General features: G+C 34.4%; 1 protein-coding gene across 1 annotated transcript in view; it reads right to left on the minus strand.

Moving 5' to 3' along the window:
• Window positions 1–14,295: 14,295 nt before the first annotated feature.
• Window positions 14,296–17,234, minus strand: part of LOC144369545 (inactive N-acetylated-alpha-linked acidic dipeptidase-like protein 2) — a 156,710-nt gene continuing 153,771 nt past the window's right edge. Inside the window, exon 4 of the mRNA XM_078029794.1 lies at window positions 14,296–14,667. Coding sequence (XP_077885920.1) covers window positions 14,469–14,667 — 199 coding nt within the window. The 3' untranslated portion in view covers window positions 14,296–14,468. The remainder of the gene's footprint in view (window positions 14,668–17,234) is intronic.

Raw genomic sequence — 17,234 nt, forward strand, 5'->3', positions numbered from 1 at the left:
ATTTCAGTTATTGTATTACTCATCTTTATTCTGTTAATTTTATTTAAAATATTTTCTGTCCCGTTGGTATTCTCCTTTAGTTCATATATCATTTTCCTGATTTTGTTTTGTTGTCATCTATGTTCTTTTATAACTCACTGAGTTTAAGACAATTATTTGTCAGAAAATTTGTAGATTTTCCTTCCTTTAGGTTATGGAGATTTTATAGTATTCCTTTGATTGAATCATGTTTCCCTGGTTCTTTTTATCTTTATAGTTTTCCATTGCTCTCTGCACATGTGAATAGTCTTCTCTCTCAAATTTTATGATTTGGACTTCAACAAAGAAGGACATTCACTAATCAGCCCAACTAGAGGTTCTGGGAACCTTTCAAACTATACATATGTTTCTTCTCTTGATTAATGCTCATATATTTCTCATTAGTGAAATTTACTGGTTTCTCTTTGTTGTTGTTTGTCATTTATAGTCTCTTGTTCCTTCTAATGCTTGTCAGCTAGAGTATGGCTCTCAATCTTCAAGGCATAGTGTACTCATCTCCCTTCCCCCCTGAGTATAAATTTTGAGTCTTTTCCAAATCTCACTGAGATATTGCTACAGCAAGCTGCTTGCCCTTTCCTTTGTTTTTAATGGCTGCTGCATTCAAACAATTCCAATTCCAGCATCACTTTAATGGTGAAAATTTGGTTAATTATTGTTGTTTCATGGAATCCAGAAGAAAATACTTCAAAGAAGGGGAAATTTTAAAAGACTTGAACATTATTCGAGTTGTAAAAGTTGAGAATGAAAACATATTTTTGGACTTAGTGCCTTAGAGATAAAAAAAGGTGACCATATCTTCAAAACTGGGATATTGCTGATGATTTCTACAATAATTATTAATAATGATTATTTTTACTTATTTTTTAAATTATTTGTAAAATATGGTTCACCATACTTAGACATACTATCTGAAAATTATTGAAACCTGGAGAATTAAGCATATAAGCTAGACGCTGAAGGAATGAAGCATGACAGATAAGAAAATGGCAAGATAATTAGCAAGTATGCAAAAAAAAAAGAAGTTAATTTATGAGAAGAAGGCAAAAGATAAGCAAGTGTGTAAGTGGGAATGCAGAATTTGGAAAGATTGTTCATGTTGATGATAATGATGTTTTCTTTCCTAGATGGGATTAAACTTTCAAGACTTATCTAACATTGTAGTAAGAAAGGAGGATGCTTTGCATAGAAATGCAGTTAAATTTCTATGTCTGAAAGAGGAATATGTGAAATGATCTCTGAAGAGTAAAAACAAAAGGAGAAAAGTGAGTACCACATGTTTAAAACAAGTCAAAAATGATTCAAATAGTCAAGGAGTTTGGGTTTTAAAGTTAAGCAGGGAGAGTACAACTTCCATGCTCCTAATTCATTCAGGTTAAACAAAGTGAAGTGAAGAATTTTCCCAAGGAATCTAGTCTAAATGCTTAAAAACAGAAAGATTTGGGGCCGATATCCCAAGTAGAAATACAATTAAGTTATTTCTTAATTTTTTCTTTGGGCTTATGTCTGTTTTTCCCAGGAACCTGATAGGATGTCTTTTACTTTTTCTTCTGTTTTCTTTCTTCTGTGAAGAAAATAGAAATCAACCCTGAACAACTTAATGAAAGACAATCTTCCAAACCTCATTTATAATGTAACAGAAAATCAATAATTAACTCATCAGATCCCAGGAAACATAAGACCCACAATAATAAAATCATGTGCTGCGAGTCAGGTTTGAATGATTCTCCATAGTTGCAAGGTTTTAAATGACTTCCTTCTTAAAATTTACTTTGGAAAGAGAGATGTATTCATCAACCCTTAAAACACTCACTCACATGCTGCACCCATGTACACAGATAATGAAGGAAGGAAGTTCCACAGGAAGTGAAAGAAGAGAGCATTCACAAGGGTAGCCAGACATGAGAAGTCATGGCCCACACAGGAAACCTCATGCTCAATAGTGACTGACACAGGTGTGAGTGGGACAGGAGCTATACCGTGAAAAGGAGAGGGAAGGTGTAAGTTAGACATTAAAGGATTGGACATCATCCTAGGTTTTATGATGAAAATGATAGGAACCTACTAATACTATGATTTCTATATTATGATGAAAATCTGACCAATATGTTCTATTTTACTAAGTATTTTATAATATCAAGTGCTGTCTAAACTAACAGATAAGCAGTTTGAAGTTCTCTATTTCCACAAAAACGATGAATTGAAAAAAATACAATATTTGCTGAAGCTGAGAAAAAAGAAACAGAAACTTCAATTCAGAAAACTAAGGGAAAGCTCTGTCATGCCTCTCGTGTGATTTGCTCAAGGTACATTTTTTTTTCTATAATGCTATTCTTTTCCTTTTCTCCCTAAGAATTCACCCTTCAGACTCAACTCAAATCTCTCCTTCACTAAGAATCTTGACTTGACTTCTATAAGACTTAATTGTTTTCATTTTTTTTCTCATTTTTCCTTTTGTAGAACTCTGTTCTAAGACTCAGGGCTTCATTACAGCTGTGTGTTTGCCTCCCTTCTATTCCCTTGCCTCTGCACCAGAGACAGTCATTCAGTTTGTTACGAAGTAGGTGAGGAAATACACCACAAACCATTTCAAGTTAATTTGTTATAAATTATGTGGCTGAAAAACTTGCATACCTTCAGAGAAATAGTTTCAAGGGACCTTGATATATGCAGTTGTACGAGTTAGGTATGTTTATTCACTGATTCATTCACAGAAAAAAAGAGACCCAATAGAGACATAAAAAAATAAACTCAACCCTTCATCTACCCAACCACATGCTGCCCCCATAATACCAGGGCCAGGAGCGTGAAAACTCATTGAGCAGTCCCTCATGCCAGCTGGATTCTAGTTTGATCTGCCTATGACAGACATTTGTAAGAGAGTAAAAGTCACAAAAATGTGGAAGGCATCTTGATTTTCTCTGCTTCTGGTAGGGGAGCCTGAGGGAGTGGCGACTCCCGGACTTCTGTTCAGCCATGTGGCAATCCTTCACAGCTGGGAACAGGGGTTCCACCAGCAGTAGTGACAGTTTGGCTACAGGGTTATCACAGTTTTTCTCCTTCCTTCTCCAGCTTAAGGTCAGTAGCAGTTTCCTGCAGTTATTATCTGAGAAATAATGCTTCTAATTTTTTTTTTACTCCAATCCTTTCAATAATTTTGCAATCATTTACTTGTTTTAAATTCCCCTCTGTTTAAAATACTTACAGTGACTACTCAATACAGGGGAGAGAAGATGCTGGCACGGAGAGGATGGTAACAGTGGCGACAGAGAAATATATGGATTTGAGCTCTGTTTTTCAGCAGAACTAACCAACTCATTGATGAATTGGACTTAGGGAATGAGGTAAATAAAATGATGAGATAATTCTCACTCTTTGGTGTTTTACTGATAGGGAAAAATTAAAGAGGAACAAATTGGGTAAGGAATATATATATTCCTTAAAATATAATTCCTGAAATTATATCTGGAAGCATTTAGGGGGTGACGAGCAACTTGTGTAGATTGATACAGCAGAAGTGGGAGCCGTTTATTGTAGGACAGGAGGGGTATATATACATTCCACACAGTTTATCTTAATTAACATAAACTAGATACAGCAGTCAACCAATAAGAAATCTCCACACTTAATAGCTCGATGGTGCCACCTCACAAACCACTCCCCCTGGCAAAATGCCAGGCACCATCCAGACTTGTTTACAGACTCTAACATTTGCCAGGTGCCATCCTGACTTGTTTACAGACCCTAATATTTACCCCTTTTGTTTAATTTAAATAACAACTATAGGGGTTTTTACACAAACACCACAAACAATCTGCTACAAGCAGAAGGGGAGGATACAAAATGCCACAATACCAAGACACTTGATGGCTCCATGCAAGAAGCCCTTGGAAAAATTATACCAGCAATGACACCGTTAGCAAAGATACTGAGTTACAATTTGTTGTAGATTACAGTTTGTTGTCTCAGTCCAGGTAAAGCAGTGTCTCAATAGATTAACTCACAGTCCAGGTAAGTTCTGCAGGCAGCTAGCTTAAATCACAGTCCAAGTAAGTTCTGCAGCCAGCTAGCTTGATCTGAAGTCTCAAGTACGGTTTTCAGCAACACTGGAAATTCTTCCACCTTTGTGTTCACCGGCACTGAGATTAAGGCGGGAACTCAGGCAAATGTTAAAGAAAATCCTGTAGTATTCCACTAAGAAAACAACCTTCTGAACAATTTCGTACATTTTCTCAAGTTTTTTTACATTTGAAATAAGCCTTAATGGTGCACATTATTTATCAGCCTCCAGGTGTGGGAGAACCATTGTAGTTACTGGCCTTGGCTGTCTTCCATCTGCAGCCCCAGATGGCCCGGGAAAAGTGGGGGGGGGAATGTTCTGGACTCAAACTGCCACTGGGCACAGGGAGCAAGAGCCCGCCAGACTGTGCCTCCGGATAGGTTTGGATTTGGGCTCTTCCGCTCCGGGCGGGGGCAGGGAGGAGCCAGCTGCTGCTGCTTGGAAAATCCTTGCTTCACCATGATTGGCTCGCGCACATGGCAGCCGCTGTGCCGATTCACGCACCCTTTGGTAAAGAAAAGTATTTACTAATAGCCTTTTGCTGCAACTATTTTCCTGATAATCCTTCTTCTTCTGAATGTTCTTTTTCTTTCTTACTAGAGTTCCCGGGCTTCCATCAAAAAATGCCCTAACTATTCTTGGTTCCACAGGGGTGCCTCCTTCCCTTAGTAACTTACTTCTAACCCCTTCCATATTTTCATCACAAAGACAATACAATACACTGAGACAAAACAAGACACAAACATACTGTTTCAACCTTTTCCATTTTCTCAAAATGGCCATTTTTCCTCTCACCCTATCTGCCTAGGGACGAGCAGATTTGCTCCCGTCCTATCTAGGGATGAGCAGCTTTTTTTTTTTTTTCCGTCACTTACCCTCGAGTGTCCCGGGGCTCCCCGTAAGGGGCCACCATCCGCCACAGTCTGGCTGCAACAAAATAGCGGGGGGGGGTGTTGAGGAACAACTTGTGGAGATTAATACAGCAGGAGTGGGAGCCATTTATTGTAGGACAGGAGGGGTATATATACATTCCACACAGATTATCTTAACATAAACTAGATACAGCAGTCAACCAATAAGAAATCTCCACACTTAATACCTCAAGGGTGCCACCTCACAAACCACTCCTCCTGGCAAAATGCCAGGTGCCATCCAGACTTGTTTACAGACCCTAACAGGTTGTTAGAGAATGTCCCCCAGAAACTGTCCTTGTAACTTTAGTCTAGTTGAAGCAGGGGGCAAGAAAGGGACTGAACATATACGTTTTATCATTTAGATCAGGTTAGTGGTTACTGGACTTCAAGATCAGAACACTGTATCAGGATTTAATTATTTTGAAGATTTTATTTTAATTTATTTTTTATGATGATAGGGATGGAACACAGGGCCTTGTGCATGCAAGGCAAGCACTCTACTAACTGAGCTTTATCCCCAGCTCCAAGATTTTACTTTTAATGCAAAAAACTAGTAAGAATTATATAACAAATACACATTGGCCCAACACTAAAGCTGGCAAGATTATCAAATTACCTCCCCACTCTGTATATTAGGCTTTGTTTTGTTGTCCTACTTTCATGAACTAAATTAGGTGTTTAGTTTTTTATTTATATTTTAATATTTTGAATACATATATACATATCTATATGTGTGCTGAATGTTGCTGTAGTCAATGACAAATCTTGCCATGTATCGCAGTGGCCCCATTAGAATGTGTAAGTATTCTCTACGATGTTTGCACGATGATAAAATTGCTCAACAATATTCACAACATATCTCTATCATTAGCTGATGCCTGACTATATAATTGAGTATATTGTGTTGATGCTTTGATTCTACTTCCTGAGCAGAATAATTTTTTCCTATAGATTTCTCTAAATTGTTAATATCTATATGTGTGTATGTAAGTCACAGTAAAACTATTACATACTATTAGTTTCCCTAATCCTCAGTTTTCTCATTAATCAAATGGAAAGAATAACTATCTTATAAGATATTCTGAGGATTAAAAGATATCATCCAGGTGATCCTAAGCAATAACATAAGCCCCTAACAAATGATATTATATAGAGAGGAGCTGATGGAGAAAAAAAATCTTCTTTAAAAATATCTTAAGGCCAGGCATGATGGTGCACAGCTATAATATCAGAGAGGAGAGGCTAAGGCAAGAGGATCGAAAGTTTAAGGCCAGCCTCAGAAATTTGGTTAGACCCTTTCTCAAAATAAAAAATAAAAAGGGATGGGGATTTAGTAAAGTATCCCTGGGTTCAATTCCCAGTCCACAAAATAACAGACTTAAGGCAGGCCCACTGGGTCAGGCATGTGGCCTGAATGCTTGGAGAATTTCAGCTGTATATACTCTGTCAATAGGTTTGGGATAAACTATACTCTCTGTGAGTATTTCTAAATCTTGTGTTGCTCTCAAATTCAATTGTTATATCCTGTTTGATTGTGACATTCTGGGTGGTCAAACTGTGAAAATCATCTTTGTGTCTCTAGCACCTAATATAGTACCTGGCCTAAAATAGAATATTAGTATGTTTTGAATGAATAAATGCAAAAAACTTGCTGTTCCATGCAAACAGAGATTCCTCTATGTGTGATAAATAATTACCAGAATTTTTTTTTTGTACTAGGGATTGAACTCAGGGGTGCTCTACCATTGAGCAACATCCCAGTCCTTTTAATTTTTATTTTGAGACAGGGTCTTCTAAGTTGATAAGGCTGGCCTCAAACTTGCCATCCTCCTGCCTCAGCCTCCCAAGTCACTGGGATAACAGAGTGTACTACTGTGCCCAGCTCTGAAGCATTTTTTAAAGTATATTTGAGGAAATAAAATTCTTAATGCTGGAATTGGTACAGTTGATATTCCTTGATATTATAATTTTTCACAAACTAGAAATCTAAATGACCCAATATGAGAACTAAAAGTTCAAGGAAAGAACCAAAGTAAAGAAGAAAAAAAGATGACTATCTTACAGCATTTTCTAAACAAGAGGACACCTGTTTTAGTGTGATGCATGTATGTAAAAATAACTCATTAATGAAACATTCTGTATATCATGTGATAAAAAGCACATTGTGGCAACCAAGGATTTTCACCTGTATTTAATATATGTTAAGTGGGTGTTTTAAACATTGCTATTTCACTGTACATATTCATTGCATTAATGAATCAAAACATTTTTCTAAAGATGCCTTCATTTCATAGTACTATATTTTTAATTATGTGCAAATATTAAGCAACAAACATAAAATATCCACTTATATTCTTAATGAATATGGATATGACATCCCAATTCTTTTTTTTTTTTGCCACTCCAAATCACACCAAAAGCTGCATATTGAGTCATGTTAAGTAATACAAAATGGTCATACAATAAATTGAGATCACACTTGGACTAAATACAGAAAGCCCTACATTTCTGAAGGCATCCACACATTATAGAAATTAGACATTCAACCATACATTGTAATTAGAAAATTACAGACACATGCCTCTAAATTAATGCCAGTAAAAATTAATTACAACAAAGACAATGACAATGAAAATCTCTGTACAATGAATCACAGATGATAATCAAATTATATTGGAAAAAAAAAAACCTTCAACACTAAGGCAGTTCAGTGCAATTCAGTAATTGGCCCACCTCTTGAGAAGTATTTATTTTTAATCACAGCAAATTTACTTGAAGAAATTACCCTTCAAATTTTACCCCATGTTAGTTTATAGTCTCCTGCTCATCCTTAATTTTTATTGTAGCATTTTATTTTTAATGTTATACCACTGAGAAATTTCTGCTTTACAAAGGCTTGTATATTTTAATGTTGCTACATTACAGATATCATTAAAATATTCAATACATGGAGTATGTTGAAATCCCAGCACATATTTAAAACCATTATCAAAATGTAATGCTGATTTTCTGGATTTCTAAAAAAAACAAAACAAAACAAAACAAAACAAAACAAGTTAGCCCTTCAAAGTGTCCTACAAAGCCTTTGTCTTTTCTGAGTACAATTCTATTCTTTTCTGAGTACTATTCAAATTCTTATTCTCCGAGTAGCAAGTTAGAGTGTGTGGGATATATTTGCCACTAAACCTTTCTGTTTGCAATGCAAACACTAAATCACCTAATAGAGTCCTATTTCAGCTGCTAAATAGAATTATTTATGACGTCTTTGGAATATACTCATGTGAGTTACACTTAACCATCTGTGCCTTTTTGTTTCTTGCAGACAATTTGCAATGGTGGAGTAAAATATTTTTGTTTGGATATTTGTTTTATATTAAACAGATATGCCAAAATCATCTTCATAGTATAGTAACATTTTATTCTATCTTTTAGAGTAAGGTAGTCCATTTTCAGCAGCTTGATATAAAATGAAATAAAAATTATTATTATTCATAATAAAATACTACCATACACATTGAAAACATGATCAAAAATGGCAGAGAGATTCCAAAGATAGACATATAAATATTAACCGTCTGCATGGTAACACATTGAATAAGGGTTCTTTGAAGTAGTTGGAGAGTTATAATTACTGAGCAGGCAAGATCATTAAATAATTACACATTTTGATTAAAAAAATATGTAGTTCATTAAGACAGGGACTCTAAGTCTACTTCTCTAGCTAAGTTCTCTTCAGATGCCAAGTTTGTACTTTAATTAGAACAAAAGACCCACATTAACTTCAATGCAACATAATCATTCATAATAATGACTGTATATTAATCTCTTGAGCTTGCATGAATATAGCACATGACATATGGCATAGTACAGGCACCTGTGTGGTCCTTTGGGGACTGAGGTGGTGCATGTTAATTAGCCCCTGGAAAATAAAATCTGTTTCCCTCTGAGAAAAACAACCTCAGCGCTTATTGGCTGCAGACATCAAAGGAATCAGGTGGAATACTGCTTGGCTCTGTCTACACTCATTAAAGATCTGACTAGAAGTAGACACTGAATCAACTGTTTCTGAATTAATTCTTGACTGAATCCTGCACAAGAAACAGAGTAGCCATGCATTTCTTTGGCCTTGTTGATTGGATTTTTGGCTGAAGACATCAAAATTACCATTTTGGTTACAGCAAGCTACATAAAGGTGTAACGCAAACAAAATAATATAATCAGAAGCTTAAAAATTGGAAGCAGCTTCTTTTTCTTCAAGCTACTTGAAACTGCCTTAATTTAATATTTTACTTTGCGAATTCTGACTCAATCTGAGTATGAGATTATAAATGCCTTTAAGAAATATGTCATCTTTCAATAAACCAAGTCTCAAGATTTTTAGGTGAAGGCACTTTACATCTTTGAAAGATAAAGGAAAGGTATTATAGAACTAAAACTCTGACTGATTAACATGTATTTATCTTGTGTTGGGTAGATCTTAAAATTAGTTCTCAGTGAGAAAAAAAATGTCTATCCCCATTACCAGAGTGTACCTGGAAAAAGAAAACAGAAAATTGAGTGGACAGAGAGAGAGGATTAGAAAGGGCTACATTTTACAAATTTCTTTTGCTACTCATCTTCACGCCACTTATAATTCTGAGATGTACAAAACAAATCCACTTATCTGAAATATATTCACATTTAATGGGGATATTTAGAACACTGAAGCTTTTTAGGATCTTTTAGAATAGCAAAATTTAATGAGGCTTTTTTAAAGTTAGCAATTTAAACTCATGTAAGAATACAAATTCACAAGTATGACTGGGCAAATTATTTCTTTTCTAAAATAACACGTTGCTCCCCACCCCCCGCCCACCCCAGGCTGCGTTCATGATCCTGTTATCAAAGTGTTACATTGATGATATGTTTATTGGAATATTTGGGCCCATTTCCCTTCCACTCAACACATGGATTAGCAGTTTAAAATAATTCCTTTCTATTAAGCAAATGTGTGACTAAGGCACACTTAAACAGCCTATTATACCAATGAGATGACAATGTGCTATCCTCAGAGAAAGTTTAATTTTTGAAGTAATTAATTACACATACCACAAAATGTCTCAGGTGAACATTTTGACTAGGCCTATCAACTTATCGTGCAAATAATTATAGTATTTTATTTGAGGCAAAGATGCTGATTCATCATTAGTAAGATGGCAACAAACAATTTATTTTTGTGACACTCATCTTTCCAGTGGGGAAACTGCTGTCTGCTATATATTTATTTAATTTAAAAAGTCGATTAGTTGTTCTGAGGTTTTAAAACTGATATAAAACTGTGGTTCTAAATCACGGTATATGCCTTTTTTTTTTTAATCTCAACAAAATCACATAGACATTTGGAAGGGGAAATTGTGACTATGGTTTCTGGTTTCCTTTTCCTATTTATGGGTCTAGTTGCCCTGATAGTCTACAATAGTATACGTCTGATGCCTGGATATATCCCCAAATTTACTCACATGTGCATATCATTATTGAGGTAGGCTACCACCATAAGGACTCCTTTCTTCAAACTCTTTCACCATATTACAGAAGAAGTAGATAAGACAATCTGGTCAGTGGTTTTAAAACTTTCAATTATATCAATTTCTCGAATCAAAAGATTCTTCTGATGTTTTCTGTAGTGCTCAGTGTGAAGAACACAGGAGTGGACAGTAGAAGGTTCCGCAGAGAAAAGGGAAACACCTCACTATCTTTTATTAACCTTGGAATTTTGGACAAGTCACTTAACCTAGTTTCCTCATTTTAAAAATTGGTTGTTAAAGTGATTCAATTAGGGAAAAAAAAATCAACCATGCCTGACATGTAGCAGGCACAAATGCTGACTGCTTCAGAATGGTTTTCTTAGAGATAAAATAGGACCTTTTTTTTTTTCTTTCAGATAATGTCATTTAATAAAACTTTATGGTCCTTCTGATTAACTTAGCTATGTTCCAACTAATGTTTTCTCAAGACCCAGAATTAATACAGATGAGAAAATCTTAACCTTTAGTGTGCTTAAGGATCATCCAGAAATCAAAAGATATTTTAAGGCTTTTTATCCCAATTTTCACATTTTGAGAAATATTACTTTAGATTGCTGATTGTACACTGAGCTGAAAAGTGCTTTCATAATTTTTTTTTTAATTTTGGTAGTAGAGACTGAACCCAAGGGTGCTTAATCACAGAGCCACATCCTCAGCTCTTTTTATCTATTTTGAGACAGGACTCACTAAGTTGCTTAGAGCCTCAATAAGTTCCTGAGGCTAGCATGAATTTATAATCCTCCAGCCTCAGCCTCCCAAGTCACTAGGACTATAGGTATGCACCACCACGCCTGGCTGAAGTGTTCATTTGTAGAAACATTATGCTCAATGTCTTCCCTCCTGTTGTCTCTTGCTTCCTGCAGAGAGGTTCTCCACTTGTTTCCCTGTCACCAGTCTCTGTACTTTGCCTGGATTCCCTGGGAAATTTTGATTTGTCAGTTATAGTCAGAGAGTAAGCCAGTGTGGAATGAAAAAGTGGTGTGCCTAACCCAGACAACATTTGACAGAATGGCTGGGTACATAGAATATACTGGATGAGGTCATGTAACCTTGTCTCCTTAGGGAGAGAGCATGATGCACAAGAAAGCAGAGAATCTGACATTCCAGCTGGGTTTTTTTCCTGTCACTAAATATGTGACTATTTCTAAATTTCTTAGTCACTGTATCATGACAGTACCTTCTCTGGTTGAAGGCAAGATCCTAGGGCTTAGATCAAAGTGTCTCAGGCTTCCTCACATCTCTAGGACCCAGGCTTTCCATAAAAGGGCAGTGGGTACTCTACCTGAACACAAATTCCAGAGATACACATTTGCCATGTTTTCTTAGGAAAATAATCACTTATGATTCATTATCTCCTGGCACAATTCTACCTATGAAGTATTTTGAGAAGTACCAGACACATAGATGTCTTGGAAACAATTTAAATGTTACTATGAATTCACATAACACTTATTGTGTGTGTTCAGGATTTTTATTTACTTGGATTTATTGTGGGGAGAAATTAAAATGATACAAATCTGGAGGGGGGCCTTGAGGTAATCATATCATAGTTGTAATGCTGTTAGTGAAGCGGATTGTCATAGTGAAAGGTGTAGAGCAGAATCTATAGAATTGCTGAACATCTATTGTAAATGTGATTAAGCTTCTTCACACAATCTCTTAAATAAACTAATAAAGACATGTTAATTCATATACTTAACTGCAGTATTTTCATATAACAAATACCTCATGATATAGAAGTAAAGAACGTAAAATAATGAGATTTTTTTTTTATGTATGCCAGGTGATTTACCTATGTAAACAGTCTTTAAAAAAAATAAAGAGGAAAAACAATTTTCTGCTTTCAATACTATTGTGAGTTATGGGAGTGAATTTATTTTATGTTTTTTTTCCTAAAGTGGTAGACTACCAAATTGATAATAGTTTGTCATTATCTGTTATATAATTCAACTCCACATGAGAAACTGAGTGAACACATTGGACTTTGACTGAATATTTAAGATCCTGATATCAGGCGTTCTGCATAGGCCCATACTTGTCTGTGTGGGTAGTCTGACTGCTTGTGTGCTATTGATCTTTGCAGAGCATTCAGGGAGCTGACATCAATGCACGCAGGAACCTAATACTCTTAACCCTTTCCTAAACACATTCTTCAACATGGAAAATATTTTCAAATAAGTAAATGGGTCAAAAAGAATTGTAAAGTACTTATATTTTTCATGTAAAAATATGTGCACCCAGGCAATTCAGATGCAAAAGAATTTTTGTTTGAATTGTCTAGTTAATTGCCTTAATTCTCTGCTTTGAACATATAAATATTACTTAGGGTAGAAGCAGCAGATCATATAAATCAATTAATCAATATTGATTAATTCTTCCCCTTCAGCTTTATCTTAAACTAAGGTTAGGTTTATGCTTCTCCATAAGAAGTAAAGATTCAGATGTCTAGGGATGGTCTACAATGTTGTTCTGGCAATGTGTAACGGGGAAGTGTGTGTGAATGTTGAGTTTGGGAGGGAAAATGTATTAACAGACATTTGTAAGGAGTTATCCAATATCAGAAGAACATTTTACAAATAGTTTTTAAAGGTAAGCTAAAGTTTAACCTGTCCATTAACAGAAAATTATTTTAGAATTTGTGGGGATAATGGATACTGGAGCTAGTCAATGACAAGATCAGTGTGAACACCTGAATTTCTTACTTGAGAGAAGAACAGAAGTGAGGGAGAGATACCCTTATGGAAACATGGCATTGTGTGCAAGAATGAAGTATGCATATTTTCTACATTTTTACCTAAGCCACAACTATGGATAAAGAAGGAAAAAAATCAATTTTTTTAATAGATTTACAGAAGTTTTCGTTGACGAAAACAAATATTTCTTTCATAGTAACTTCTTTTTTGTCAGGAGCATAAAAAGCACTTTGGTGATATTTTTGGTTTTCAAAGAGAAACTTTGCTATTTTGCTGAAAAAATTATATAGTGTTCTGTGAAAACTGCCTTACAGCAAGGAGTTTTAGAAAAGATGGGAAGGAAAAGCCATGTGAGATGTTTTCATTTTAGAAGTAACCTCTGTTTCATTGATTCCAACAGAAACCACAGAAAAAGAAATAAGAAATGTTTTTTTTTCCCTCATAAGACGAATATATCACTCCCCAAATTCTTACAAAACCAACTGAGGCAAATTAGGGGTTTCAAAGCTAGTCACCTTATAAGTTGTTCAGAAAAAAATTTGCATTTGAATTGCTCTGTGCAGCTACCTTGAGATTTTCCCCTGGAATGTTTATGGCTCTTTTTTTTCATTAATACTTAAAAAATACAATTTCATAACCAGTGTATTACTACATCTAGTTGTGTTAAAAAAAGGGAACTTCATTTCATAAAGTAGAAACATTCAAAGTGGTTTTGGGCAACCAATCACTCAGTCAAAATACTAGAATTCTTCATATTGAACACTTAATAGTAAAGTTAATCTGAAACCATATCAACTCTACATTTCTATTATAAAAACTCTATCATTAATAGCTCTATCAGAGAGAATAACTTGTGCTCCTACACATTTTATCTAGAGAAGTGAAGATACTCAGAACTTCTTGGAACTTTCCCCCAAAATAGTTTATATATAAAAATACAGCAGATTTTTTTTAACAGATAAATCTTAACTATTTTTTTCAAATAACTTGCCTTTACATATTCAGAAATGTAGATTTAAGAAAAATACTAAATGTGCAAAGTGCTCTTTTATATGTACATTAAAAAAATACAATGTAATAATAGCTTTAAACATGTCAAAGAATCATAGGAGGGAGAGTCTTCAATGTCAGAAAATCTGGTCTGATTAGAGCTTTTGCTTGTAGAATTGTAAACAAACTTTTTAAAATGCTGAGAGTTTTCTCAGTTCTTTCCAACCAAGACACTCTCAAATACATCAAGTCCTGCTTTGAAGTAAACCTGAGCTGAATTAATGCTGTTCAACACATCTGACAGGGCTTCTTGAAGAGTCTCATTTGATGTAAGTGACTTGCAGTGTTCCCAAGCCTCCATGAGTATGGAAAACTGGCTTGTCTTCTCATCAGTGTGGTACAGGATGTTTCTGAAAGGAAAAAAGGAATATGTAAATGTTTTATGCACAATGCCACTTTCATATCAAACACCGTAATGAATACTGCCAGAAGCAGTGTTGTTTGCAATATATGAAGACATTATAAAGGTAATATTGCTATTTTTTGATACTTAATGAATTAAGAGATTGAGACATTGACCATTAGTAGTTTCCCATTTTGATGACATTAGAGGAGATAATCAGACATGGGCCTCCTGATGGAAGTATGGTACATTATGAAATAGCATAAACAATTTTGCTAAAAAAAAATGATGTGTATCTGATGAAGCTTCCAAATTTAATTGCTAATAATTCAAAGGACAGAATTATGCTAAATCATAGCACAGTATGTTCTAGAAAACCACAGACTGCAACAATATCTAGACAACCAATAACTCAGTTTGTTCAACTACTAAATTTCATTTAAAAAGTAGAGAAAGGAGTAACCTGTAGACCAGAGTTTCTCAACCATGTCCTACTAACACTTTGGGCCAGATGGGTCTTTACTGTGGTGACTCTCCCATGCACTGTGGGATGATAAGCAGTATCCCTGGACTACATGGGCTAGCTATTAATAGCATCCTTCTTTTTGTATCAAGAAATGAAAATGTGTGCAAACATTGCCAAAATATTCCTAATAGGGCAAAAGTAACCCCAATTAAGAACTAGTGTTCTAGACTAAAAGAAACATGTCAACCAGTCACAAAATAAAGATTTTGTTAGATTTTATGCAAACAAATACATTAATATGGGAAGTACAAAATTGAATGTTGATTATTGATTGATATAAAGCAATTATTAATATTTTAGATATCATGGTATCATTAGCATGTCTTCTAAAATTGCTGTTGTCTTACAATAGTATGTAAAGTAATATTTGCAAATAAATGTTATGATTTCTGAGATTTACTTTAAAAATACTTGGAGGGAAAATATAGAGTGGAGTTATAAACAGTATATATAAAATAATATGAACCATTAGGTAATAATTGTCAAAAGTGGGAAATGAAATTTATTATACTATTCCCTCTTCTTTCTTACATGTTTGACATCTAGAATGACATTGTCTTAGTGTGTAATATGATGGTTTCCTGATACTTAGTCAAATGATTGAGAAAGATGAATTTAGGTACACAATAGCATATTCCTATAATCCCAGCAGCTCAGGAGGCTGAAGTAGAAGGATCAAAACCAGCCTCAGCAAATCTGTGGCAAATATATTTCCAGAGCTTAAAAGTAAATAGATATTTTCAAAAGTTGTATCAAATACTTCTATTCCTTGAGGACATATTGCTCAGCTTGCTCACAAACAAAAATATTATAATCATTATTATCAAAACTCTTCATTAAATGAACTGTACCACTGCAGTTAGTACATTATGAAGAACCTACTTAATGTTTCTTAGGCTATTACAGTGATTTTCTCCACTATTTAAAAACCGATATAAAGTACATTCATATTTATACAGTCTATGCCTATTAAATTTTAGATATTAATATTCAGTCAAATGATAAGATGATATTAATAAAACATGCTCATAAAGGTTACAGGATTGATCCCTTGATGACAATTCATTCAATCATGAATAGTCTCTAATATATTTATGTAAAATTTTAGTCCTAACTACTGCAAAATATCTAGAAGAGAGATAATATGGAAGAATAAAAATACATCCTACAATGAATGTCCAGGTATAAAGAACAAAAAATACAATGATTATAATTACTTTTTAAATACCCACATTTGCTCTTCCTAACTAGGAAGCTACATAGTAACATGCTTTTATAATGACTGTAAACATTCCATGTGAATAAAAATGAATCTTTTTTGCTTTGTGAAATTCTACAAGGAGCTAACCACATTTTCCATATGCTACGTGAATCGAGTAGTAAAGTTATAGCAAGCTATTATACAGATAAACACTCATATCCATTTCTACCAAAATTGGATACAAATCAGAATAAAACTACAGATACTGAGATTCTAGTTGAGTACAAGACACTAAAATGTTTTCATCTCAATTTATGAGAAAAATCTTCATTTGTGTAGATGCCGATGTAACTTAAGTTAGTTTATCATTATTATAATAACAAAAGCTCATTTTCCACCTTGAAAGACTGCATTACCTGAAAAACAAATTATGGATAACAAAAATTAAAAAAATCTTTAAATTTTCATTAGATGGATCATTTCTCCTACTGATTTGCAGAAGTAGCTCATCTTTTCCAATTTCTTTGTGTGTGTGTATGTGTGTGTGTGTGTGTGTGTGTGTACTAAAAACCATACAGCTTCCTGCTTACATAAAATAAAATTCTGCATTTTCATTCCTTTCTGAAAGGTAGCATTATGTTATTTTATTTTTAATATTTGAATTAAGCCTAAAACAAAACCCAGGTAATGCTTAAATTCCATCACATATATTCTTACATATTTCTTAGTTCTGAGATCTTTCTTATATACTCAACCATTAAACTTACATATTCCAGGATAATCTCTGAGTACCAAAACTATGACTGTACCATTTTTAATATGCAAATGCTTCTTTTCTTTTAAATAT

Source organism: Ictidomys tridecemlineatus, chromosome 12, assembly GCF_052094955.1.
Source record: "Ictidomys tridecemlineatus isolate mIctTri1 chromosome 12, mIctTri1.hap1, whole genome shotgun sequence".
Taxonomy (NCBI): Eukaryota; Metazoa; Chordata; class Mammalia; order Rodentia; family Sciuridae; genus Ictidomys; species Ictidomys tridecemlineatus.